We start from the raw sequence: 12,166 nt of genomic DNA, 5'->3' as shown, positions 1-12,166 counted from the left end.
CAATGTAATGTTTATATCACTTCAACACAAGGGATATTCCTTGTAATTTGAGATCTTTGAGCCCCATGCCCCCTAAAGTTTTATTCATTGTGCACCATTGCCATCTAATTGCATGTGCCTTTCTATTTCCTTTTCCATTTGACTGAAGGAAGTCTCTAATGATATTTTGGAAGTAATTAATCTGATTTTGATTGAATATCCATGCTGATGCATAATAAATAGTGTAGGAGGAGAGATTTTTTTGACAAACTTGGATTCTCCTTGGTAAGGAGAGAAATATGACATTCCATTTATTGAACTTCTTATCCAATTTGTTTTTCACCCATAAGAGGATTCCAAGATACTTGACAATGTGTTTTGGACCTCCCTAAGAAAATCCATATTGGTTATACCATCTTGGAGGTTCCTCTTGCCAACCAAGCATAATAGACTTGGGGAGTGATATTTTACTACTAGAGGCAGTACAAAAGAGGTCCAGTTTATTTAGTTAATTCTGAATGTTTGTTTCCTCCTTAATAATGTTTATAGCAGTATCATCTGCAAACTAGATATTGGAGATTTATTCTCCTTTAGGAAGGGCAATACCTTTTACACATGGTGATAGATTATTATCTTTGAGAATATAATCCAATGCATCTGCAACAATTACAAAAAGGGCAAGTGCCAGAGGGAAACCCTAACTAATGGATCCGGTTAATGTGAAGGCCTTGGATCTTCTGCCATTTATTTCTACACAAGCATTAGCATCGTTAAATAGGGTTTGGACCATAATACAATAGAACTCTAGGAATCCCAATTGACTCATCATCATCTTAATAAATCCCCATTCAATTCTGTCTTAGGCCTTTTCATAGTCCAGTAATAGCATATTGGCCTGTTGGTTAGTTTCTTTTGCCTAGTTTAAAGCTTCCCAACTGGTGACAAGATTTTCCAGAATGTATCTCCTCTTGACAAACCCAGTTTGGGTTGTGCTAATAATCTTAGGTAAGATATGTTGCAGCTTGGATGCTAGAATTTTGGCAAGAATTTTATAAGACACTTTTAGAAGGGTGATGGTCCTGCAATTTTTGATTTGTCTTCTATCTCCTTTGGGGATTAACTTAATGACTACTGCATTGATGCTTTCTCCTAGAGATCCTTTAGAGAATGCTTCATTAAATATCTAAGTTGCTGGTTCGGAAGCGGGTTTGACATTTGGGTTTGAAATTTGATCAAAATTTTTTGGGGCTGGGTTTGGGTTTGTCTGTACAAGAATTTTTAATTTTTATTTATAATATATATATGTAAAATTATGCTGCAACAAATAAGTTCATACACCACTATATGAAGTGCAGGCGTGTTTTAGGGTTGGGTCGGTTGGATAATAAATCAGATTATATTTAAACCAAAAAATGCCTTTTCAAAACAATAAAAACATTAAAAAGTCAAACTTTTTTGATTGCATGCCCAAATTCGCTCCAAATTCTTCATGGGTTCTTCAGTCAACTACAAAAATCACTGAACATTTGCCCAAATTTGTCCAGGGTTTGAAAAAGAGAATCTGCAGGGAATTTATCAGACAAATGATGAATTTGACAAGAACTGGAACCAACTTCGAATTAGCGACGAATCGAATGTCAAATTCGCATCCTGAGGGGCGAATATGGTAACTTAGTTAAATATTGGTAGCAACTCCTTTCCTATCCATTCTCTGTTCTGCCTATAAAATTCAGTTTGTTCATTAGGGCCAGGGACCTTAACATAGTTTATGCTTTGAATAGCCCTCAAAATTTCTATTTCTGATAGTGCTTTATCCAATTCCAGAATATCTGTTACATCTAGCTTCTTGGGGATGAGTTTAGCCACTTTCTTCCTGGCATCTTCCATATTATTGCCTATATCTTCTGATGTAAAAAGATTTTTATAAAAATTATCCAAGGCTTGCAAGATATCCTCTGGGTCATGAATGTCTATTGTTCCTTCTTTGGTACAATCAATTCTAACTCCGCCTTCCTTTGCTTTAAACATATTGAAGAAGTATTTGGACCCTCTATCTCCCATACTAACCCAGTTAAGCCTAGCTCTGGTTCTAGCTCCTTGGATTTTGTTATGCTGCACATTTCTCAATGCATCCCTAACAATAATGATTGTTTCCTAAAGGTTACCACACTCCAGTTTCAATTGACTGTCCATTTCTTCTTGTAATAGTTTATTTTGTAAGTCTAACTCCTTTCTCCTTCCATCTATTGCTCTCTTTTTACCAACTGTTTGGAACAGAGGTTTCCAAGATTTGGCCTTTTGATTCCATGAGTCTATTGCAGAGCATCTGATTCCAACATTATTATTGAACCACCTAATAATTCTTACTGCAGTTTCTACATCCTCATCTTCCAGAAGGGATATGTTGAGGCAAAAACTATCCCCTTTGCCTTGAATTTTCTCTGTCCTGCTTACAACCAAAACTCCAACGAGGACCAGGTGATGGTCTGACATAGAAGGGAATCACTGTTATTGGGGCACCATGGGGTCCCAACTCAAATCTAAAGAAGTCTTTGTTGGCATTGAATCTGGCTAGTCTACAGAAGATTCTTTTTTCACCACTTTGTAGATTGGACCAAATGAACTAGATTTTTTGTGATTAATTAAAAATATGCAACTCAATTTTAATTGAATGTGCAAAACTTTAATGGATATTAATATTTAAATAACAATTAATATTTTTAGGGTACACTGTTATGTAAAATTATAATTTAATTATAATTAATAAATTTAACACAATATAATATTCAAAAGTATAATTTAACTATAAGTAATAAATTTAGCACAACATGATATACAACTTGAGTTTTAAAATTAACTCATGTTATTTATGCAACACTGATTTGGGTTTTGATTTAATAATTAATTAAATCTTTTAACACTACAACTAGACTTTTAGTGAAGTCTTAGTTAAATAAAATTATTTAATTAATTCATCACACTTAATCATTCTAATATTTAACACTCCAATATTCATAAGTTTAATTATTCCTAAGTTGTAATTAATCTTAGTAAATTCATTTCACCAAGTAAACACATGACAAAACTCACATAACTGACCCACATGCAAACAACTGAAAAGACTATAGTGCTTAAGGTTTGGTTCACGAATTTATGTCACCTTCACAAATTCAGATAGATAGTCAGTCAGATACTTTTCCATATTTCAGGACAATGATGACTTAGGATGGAATTGTGTCTGTATATTATCTCCCCTTACCATTGAGATGCTGTGATAGTAGGGCACACTCATCATGGAAGTTGATGCTTTGCACCTATAATTTGCATAAAAGACAATGCACGTGCGCACATGCGCTCGCACACACACACACGCATATAGCAATGACAGGGATCAATACGTTGTGTATATGTTGCAAGCAAGTGACTACGACTCTGTCCCTCAATCATATCAAACACATCTATCAAAAGGTAAAACATACATGCCAACCATACACATATAATAATGGGGTAACTGAAAGCATAAACATAAATAATATCATAAAATACACATAGTCATCATGAAAATAACCAACGCACACATGAAAAGTGGTCCAAAAGAGTTAGATATCAATACTGAATAGTGAAAAATGGGAGGGATATTACAAGCCATGTAGGACAACCTTTTCAGTTAGAGTCTACCAGCCATGTAGGACATCATTAGTGATCAAAGCATTCGGCTGCAACTAGTAAATAGTTTTAAACCAAACCAATCTTGTGTATTGATATAATTAATAGTTGATAATAAAGGGAAATGGATAGGAATTATGAAGTTCATTCTACTGTTGGAAGGGGAGGGGAAGTGTTTTAAATAAAAAGAGTTGCATATTGTTTTCCTGCAGTAATAGCGAATACTATTTCTCTGTGGTAATACACGTCTATAGATATCTGCATCTTCCTTATCAATGAAGCAAGTGGTAAGAGGCCCAGCCTAGCCACTGTGTGTGTATATATATTCAAGATGTATAATTAAATAATTTTAATTGAACTCCAATATTATTATTATTTGGTATATATATATATATATATATATATATATACTCAAGATGTATAATTAAATAATTATAATTGAACTCCAATATTATTATTATTTGGTTTATGGAGGAAGAGTGTGATGTTATGAAGGAGGGGCTTTGTATAAATCCAAGCACTTGGATCTTTGTTTCAAGATAAGGTAGGGGTCAGTGTTATGTAAGCCTTCTTGATACGGACTTGGACTTGTAAATGTAGAGGGAATCCATTGCAAATTCGGTATCTAGGCAACTTGGATAACATCTACATCTTCCATTCCTCAAATTAAAATAGTAATAAGATTCGATATGCAAGGGATATTGTTATACCCGACTATGAATATTTGGATTTTAGAGCACATAATGTTAAAAATTAATTAAATATGAAATAATTATCTAGATCTTCCAAAATCAAGAAGTAGATATCGCCCTACCAACTTAGCACGTCTAACAATTGGTTTTCATTCTCTGTTTATAGATTTTTTCGAGTTCTCTTTAATACCAGGCATCAAAGATTCAATTTTTTTCCAAATGCTGCACATTTCAATTTCCTTTCACCACGTTCGATGGGTTGAGTAAATTGATAAGGTGGTGGCTTGCAAATATATGTTTATAAATAATACATCACTTCCAAGTTTGCTGCATTAGCTTCATTAGCAGATATCTAAATTTTAATACAATTGATTTATTACAAATTACATATATAATTGAATGCATGTGTAAATATGCATTTATATGAACTACTTGTGTGTGGGGGCGCGCACGCGCATATTTTTGTCATTATATATACATTTATACATTTTCTTCTATTACTATAGTGTGCATGTATAAATATGTAAGTAGTTGATCCTAGTTTGGGTTCAGATTTGGATTTTGGGATTAGGCAAATTTTTTTTGGGCAGGTTCCAGTACCATGGTATGTATATGGACATTTAAACAAAAAAGAAATATATATGTATCTATGTTTGTTTATTCATAGATTCATGCATGTAACATATCAGTGTTCGTTCATCATTGGTTCACAGATTTAAATATAGAATAATGATAAGAAGTTAGAAGCATAACTCTCATAAAATGATATATACATAATTGCCAATAAAATTATAAATAAAATACTACAGCTGTAGAACAAAGAAAAAATGGTGAAAAGTGGTTGAGAGATGAGTGAATGATCATGAAATGACCAAATGCATGCTTTATTGGTCAAGATTAGGGTTTAGATGCTTGAAAGATTTGGTTTTTGAAAAATGGGCATGTTGGGCCTATTCTTGAGCACCCACAACCTTGGATTTCTGTGGATTCCTCTGGATTCTGGATGGGAATTTGGAATGCTTTGCCGATTCTGTAGTGTAGAATCCACCAAGAATATGGATTACCTGCCAAAATCCGAGCAAAATTAGAACATGGATCACACCGGGATTGGGATCTGGGCCTAAACAGAGAGATCTGGTAACATAGATAAATTTGTATATACATGCATATATACATTTATTATTCACATACGTACATATTTATAGATGCATTGTATCATTAATTAAAGTTTAAACATAATATCATCATAAAATGGTTTTCCACAAGTATTATCTTGAACATAGTTTAATTGAATGAAATTTTTTTTCAGCAGCATATTCCTTTGTTTTTCAAGATTTTTATGATTTGCAATCAATGAAAATGAAAAAAAGAGAGAAGAATCCTTTACCTAAATTTCTTAAACTGTTTTGATTTTGTTTCCTCACCTTCTTCATACTCTATACACCTGTTTTGAGCAATGACAAATAACAAATGTGAGGAAAACCGCAAAAAAACATGATTCAACACTGGATTTGCATTTGAAGATAGTGCCGAGAGTCAGTTTTGCAGACTTGGGAGTCCTGATATCAGTCTCAGGTCGAGTCTTGTGCAAAAACTTGAGAGTCCAAGGTTATGACTTGCTTGGACTTGGCTAGTGAGGCTGTGGGGAGTAGGCTCGGCTCACTCACGGACTTGCAAGTCCTTCCAAGTCTAAGGCAAGTCCAAAGAGTTTTTCAACTATGGTATAAATATTTGGGAAAAAAGTCTAAGTCTCTTCAAACAGCTCCAAAAAGAGTCCAAAGATATTTGGATGCTATTAGAATTAATTTTACTTCGACATTTGGCAGAGAAACTTTCATAAGAAGGATTGCTATGTGACCAAGAGCTTACAAAGTCCTTCACCAAAACCTAACTTATCTTTTCTTTCACATTTCTTTTGTTATTTATATAAACTTAAAGTCATTCACCAAAGCATAACTCATCTTTTCTTTCACACACTTTTGTTATTTACTACTTAAACTTCTTTCATTCAATTGTTGCTTTATCTCAGGTTCTATGTTCTAAGAATTCTATATGATTACGAGTTAGGTAATACCCAGGTTCCATGATAACCCTTCTGATTCCAAATGAGTCTTTCTTATATTATGACATAAATGTTTATAAATACTATAGTTGATAAAAATGTAAAAGGTGAAATCCTATTTCACGAAAGCTAGAAATAGTACTGGTTGCTTTGTCTCTTTTGCCAAAAGGATTTTGGAGGGTTGATTTTCATATTAGTCCTTTGAGTACTTCATTCAGAGTTGGGCTCTAGGAAAAATAATGTTATCAATTTTTTCCTTTCCAAGGTTAAAGACCTGGATGGTGAGCTTGAAAATTACAGGCATAAAAGCACAGAGACCCTGAACCAAGCAGTCTTGCTGGAGCGGGAAAGAGTTACCCAACTGCAATGGGACTTGGAGGAGCTTCGTGCAAAAGTCTTGGAGACAGAAGAAAAGTACAAACTGGAGCAGGTATAGGACTTATTTGGAACTTTCTTTTTTCAACTTTAATATCTAGTTTGAGTTTTAGTTGGTCCCATCAAACAACTGTTACTGGTTGTATTTTTTGAGTTCCAATGACCTATTTTGTATACTAGTGGATATTGGTAATAATTGATCTCTTTAAGTAAATGATAAAATTGGGACAAGGGTTGAAATCAAAAGAATCTTTCCTTGTGTTTATCATGTGCTTGAATTTTCAAATGTCACATAGGCATTATGTATTGTTCATGCTTATAATGTTTGATTGGAATAATTCACATTAAGGACGCCAGGTTCTTTTGTCATAAATGCTGATTGCCATGGCTTGTTAATCTTATTCAAAAGTTATAATATTTCAGGTTGCCAGGATTCAAGCTGAGGCAAGAATGCAAGAAGCAGAATCAGATAGAGAGAGATTACAACTTGATGTCGGTGAAATGAGTGAAAGGTTTCAGAATCTTCAGAAAGATCGTGACAACACAGAAGCCAAAACAAAAGCAGATATTAAATTTTTAGTAAAAGAATTAAAGTTGTTACGGAAGTCTCAGCCAGAACTGAAACGTGAATTACAGAATGCAATAAATGCAAAATCAGAATTAGAGGTATTTTTGCAAGCCATTTATGTTTCTTAATTCAAGTGAAATTATCTGTTTTCTCTCACAAAGCAGTAGGCTTGTAATTTGTACCTGATGGTTTGACAAAGTACTTTGTACGTGTAGAGTAAGCAAAATGGGGATTGGGTGAAATGAGAAAAGAACCAAGAGTCAGGCCCTGATGAATGACAAGCTAGGTGTTTGTAGCAATTCTTTCCACCTATTTTTTGGTTTAAATTAGGAGATGTCCCTCCTATTAGGTGTCACAAACATATAGGCTGTGTATCCTTAATTTAGATATCATGAACATCCAGGATGCACGTTTGCAATTAGAACTCATGAATAAGGTCATTAGTCAGCAGGCTACACGAAGTTGAATGACAGGAGAGAAAAAACCTCTGCTTCCAGTGCTCGTTAACCATTTTCATTAATTAGGAATTTTTATTTCTCTTGTCTTTTAGACTACATAAAGTTGGTTTCATTGCTTCGTTTCATTGTTGTTTGAAAATCGCAACACATCTGAAATGACATTTTCCTTGCTGCAAAAATTATTTATGTTGAAACTGTAAAATAATAGGCCTTTCTACGTCATTTTCCTGGGACCTACATTTAGATAGACAGGGCAAAGAAGATTCTTATGGGTATATTGTTCTTGAATCTTATAATATTGGCACGTAATCTAAATTTATAATTTGAGAACTATGCATCACAACCTGCTTTCCAAATTTCTTTAACATCTTTCAAATTTAAATAACATTTAGGCATTTATGTTGATGAAGGTGTACCCAAGTGACAAATTCTATCTGTACATGGACAAATGAACTATGGAAAAGGTAGCAACAAAGTTGAAGCTTAAGTCAATCATTTCTTAAACAAATTTGAAGGGAATGAAAACTATTAAAATGAAAGGTGCATTTGATTAAGGAGTACTGCTTAAAGCATAGGTTAAAAAAGAAATGCATAGAATTCACTGGACGGCTAGGTACGCATGTAAGAAGATATTAGTGAAAGCTGATATTAATAGGATAAGAATTGCCTTTCATGAAATATTCTCGTTTTGTTATGCTTGTTATGGTGCCGGATTGGTTTTTGGACTTAGTTTTTGGCTGGATAGAGAATAAAATCCCTCATCTGGGTTGCTGGTTTCAATGGTGAAATATCCACCCAAGCTGGTTGGTACTTTTGGTTGAAGATATTCAGTGATTTTGAGCTTGTTGGTAAATATTCGCTTCAGATAGATGTAGATTTTACTGGTTGTCTCATATTTAAGGTTCCTTCATTTTGGTATGGTATGTGTTTATTTGGAATGTGTTTTGAGTTTGGAGAAGATTTGAAACCTTTTCTAAGTGGTAGTGCAAAATTTCTGAGTTTTAATAAAGTATGTAATGTTATATCAATGATCATTTAGGCATATTTAGCTCTATTTGTTGATGTTGTAGCTTTAGTCGGATTGATTTAACCATGAGATGCATTGTTATGTTTTTTAGCTAATTGTTAGACTATATATATAGAGAGAGAGAGAGAGAGAGAGTTAACCATGAGATGCATTGTTATGATTCTTAGTTAATCATTAGAGTATATATATAATCATAGAATCATTAGAATATAACAATGCATCTCATGGTTAAATCTCTCTCTCTCTCTCTCTATATATATATATATATAACCATGAGATGCATTGTTATGTTTCTTAGTTAATCATTAGACTATATATATAATCTAATGATTAACTAAGAATCATAACAATGCATCTCATGGTTAAATCAATCCGACTGAAGCTACAACATCAACAAATAAACCTATATATGCCTATATATATATATATAGTTCCTAGACGCGGACTCGACTTTGACTAGGCAAGGGTATCTGGATTCGTGAACTGGATCGGACTTGGCCGTGACTCAGCAAAGTGACAAAACCCTCAAAATTTAGAGTTTTTAAAGGATTTAAAGAACATTCCATGCACCCATTATTGAATAAAGGTTAAAGACACAATAACATCATGAAATAGGAGGTAATTTGATCAGATACATAAACATACATCGATTACATAAGCACAAAGGTAAATTTTAGATGTATTGAGAAAATTTTAAAAGCTAAAATTAAGAATTAGGCGAGCAAGGTGAGTCAACCGAGTCAGCTAGGTGAGTAAAGTATTGTGACTCGGCAGGTCAGAGGCATGGGCCAGTTTGACCCGGTATGGCTGAAATGACTCGTGTGACTCGCGGCGAGTTTGGATTCTATGATATATATATATATATCTAGAAAATTAACAATTGTCTAATATTTACTAATCATATGAAACAATGTGTTAATGAATAGACATGTCTCATGAAGGGACATGTCTCTTGTTGTCTCATCCACAATATAAATACAAGAGAGATCGCTGCCTTTAGAACACACAGAAATTATAGGGAGTGCTATTACATTTGCAGTGGTCCTACTTTAACATGGTATAAGAGCAAGTTTGCTACTAGCTTGTGAGGTTTCACAAATGTATGTCGCAAAGAATAATTTTCTTGTGTGGTCTTATGTTCTGTAGGGCTTTATGCTGCCATGTGGGCACTATGTTCTCCAAATACTATAGTGAGGAACCTGTCCTTAGAAGAAATCTTTTCAAGACCAGATGTAAGATGGCTGGAAAATGCTGGAAGGTGATCATTGATAGTGGAAGTTCTAAGAATTTGACATCAAAAGAGTTGGTTACAAAGTTGCAGTTTCAGAGGCTGAAACATCCTAAACCCTATCATGTTTCATGGATCAAATATGAGCATAAGATATTGGTAAATGAGCAATGCATTGTGAAGTTCAAGATTGGACATTACTTTGATGAAGTGTTGTGTGATATTATGCCTATGGATTGTTGTCATATTTTGTTGGGTAGACTTTGGCAATATGATAGATATATTGTACATGATGGAAGATTGAATCAGTATACACTTTGGGTGAATGGTAAGAAGCAAATATTGTTGCCTTTGATTGGAAGTCTAGATGAGGTTAATTGTACTGCAATAAAAGTTTGCATGTTTACTGGAAAGCAATTTGAAAAAGAAGTGAAGAAGAATCAAGTCTGTTTTGCCATAATTCCTAGAGGACCGAGTTTGGATAGTAATGGCCAAGTGACAATAGAAACTGGCAATGACCAAATGACAACAGATAGTGATAGCCGAATACGAGAAGAAATTATAGAACTGCTGAATGAGTATAAAGAGATAGCTGCTGAGGATATTCCTGATGGTTTACCATCAATAAGAACTATAAGTCATTGTATGTATTTGATTCCTGGAGCTAGTTTTCCGAACAAAGCACCATATAAAGAACTTAACAAAATGCTGCAGAAGGGATTAATTAGAGAAAATTTGAGTCCATGTGCTGTACCTACTGTATTAGCACCTAAGAAGAATGGAGAATGGAGAATGTGCATTTATTCCAGAGCTATTAACAAGATTACAGTGAAATATAGGTTTCCTATGCTGAGGATGGATGACATAATGGATTGTTTGAGTGGAGCAAAGTATTTACCAAAATTGACTTGAAGAGTGGCTATTATTAGATCAAAACTAGAGAAGGTGATGAATGGAAGACTGCTTTCAAGACAAAAGATGGTTTGTATGAATGGTTGGTTATGCCTTTTGGCTTGACGAATGCACCTAGTACTTTTATGAGGTTGATGAATGAAGTTTTGAAAAGATTTTTGGGTAAGTTTGTGATTGTTTATTTGGATGATATTCAGATATTCAGTAAAACTGAGGAAGAACATCTTGAACATGTTAGACAAGTACTGCAGAGATTGAAGGAGGAGAAGTTGATGGTTACTCTTTAAAAGTGTTCTTTTATGCAAGAGGAGATTGTGTATTTGGGATTTGTTATTTTAGTGGATGGTTTGAGAATGGATCCTGAGAAGGTTAAAGCAATTTTGGAATGGCTTACACTTGAAAATGTGGGTGAGGTAAGATCATTTCATGGTTTGGCTAGTTTTTACAAGAAGTTTATAAAGAATTTAAGTGCTGTTTGTAATGCTGTGACTGAGACAATGAGAGAAGATAAACAGGAATTCAAGTGGACAGATGGAGCTAATAAGACTTTTGAGACTTCGAAACAAAATGTTGCTAAGTTACGTGTATTGGCCTTGCTTGATTTCAATAAGATATTTCAAGTTGAATCTGATGCAAGTGGTAGTGCAATAGGAGCTATATTGAGTCAAGAAGATAAGCTTGTTGCTTTTTTTAGTGAGAAGTTGAATGATGCTAAAACAAAGTATTCTATATATGATCAAGAGTTTTATGCTATTGTTTAAGCATTGAAGTGGAGACATTATTTGATTCCTAAGGAGTTTGTGTTGTATACTGATCATAAAGCTTTACAGTACTTCGGAAGTCAACTAAATTGAATCAAAGACATATAAAGTGGGTTGAGTATTTGCAAAGTTTTACATTTATGATTAAGCAGAAGAGTGGAGTTACTAACATAGTTGCTGATGCATTCAGTAGAAGACATTCTTTGTTGACTGAAATGAAAGTTGAAGTTCTTGGTTTTGATGAAATGTAAGAGTTGTATGATACTGATCCTGATTTTTCTAAGCCGTGGAGAGAGTGTAGAGCACCAAATCTGACATATTACATCAGTAAGTATGATGAATATTTCATTCAAGAAGGTATGTTGTTCAAAGGTATTCAGTTGTGTATCCCTATAAGTTCTATGAGGTTGAATTTGATTACAGAAAAGCATAGGAATG

General features: G+C 33.9%; 1 protein-coding gene across 1 annotated transcript in view; it reads left to right on the top strand.

Annotated features, from left to right (window-relative positions):
- Window positions 1-12,166, top strand: part of LOC149555781 (PX domain-containing protein EREL1-like) — a 102,694-nt gene that overhangs the window by 65,820 nt on the left and 24,708 nt on the right. Inside the window, exons 8-9 of the mRNA XM_089829940.1 lie at window positions 6,665-6,829; window positions 7,198-7,440. Coding sequence (XP_089686066.1) covers window positions 6,665-6,829; window positions 7,198-7,440 — 408 coding nt within the window. The remainder of the gene's footprint in view (window positions 1-6,664; window positions 6,830-7,197; window positions 7,441-12,166) is intronic.

The sequence above is a fragment of the Cupressus sempervirens genome, chromosome 5, assembly GCF_028749045.1.
Source record: "Cupressus sempervirens isolate cs-2001-9-10 chromosome 5, ASM2874904v1, whole genome shotgun sequence".
Taxonomy (NCBI): domain Eukaryota; kingdom Viridiplantae; phylum Streptophyta; class Pinopsida; order Cupressales; family Cupressaceae; genus Cupressus; species Cupressus sempervirens.
Note: the sequence above shows the minus strand (reverse complement) of the source record. Positions and strands in the feature narration are given on the sequence as shown.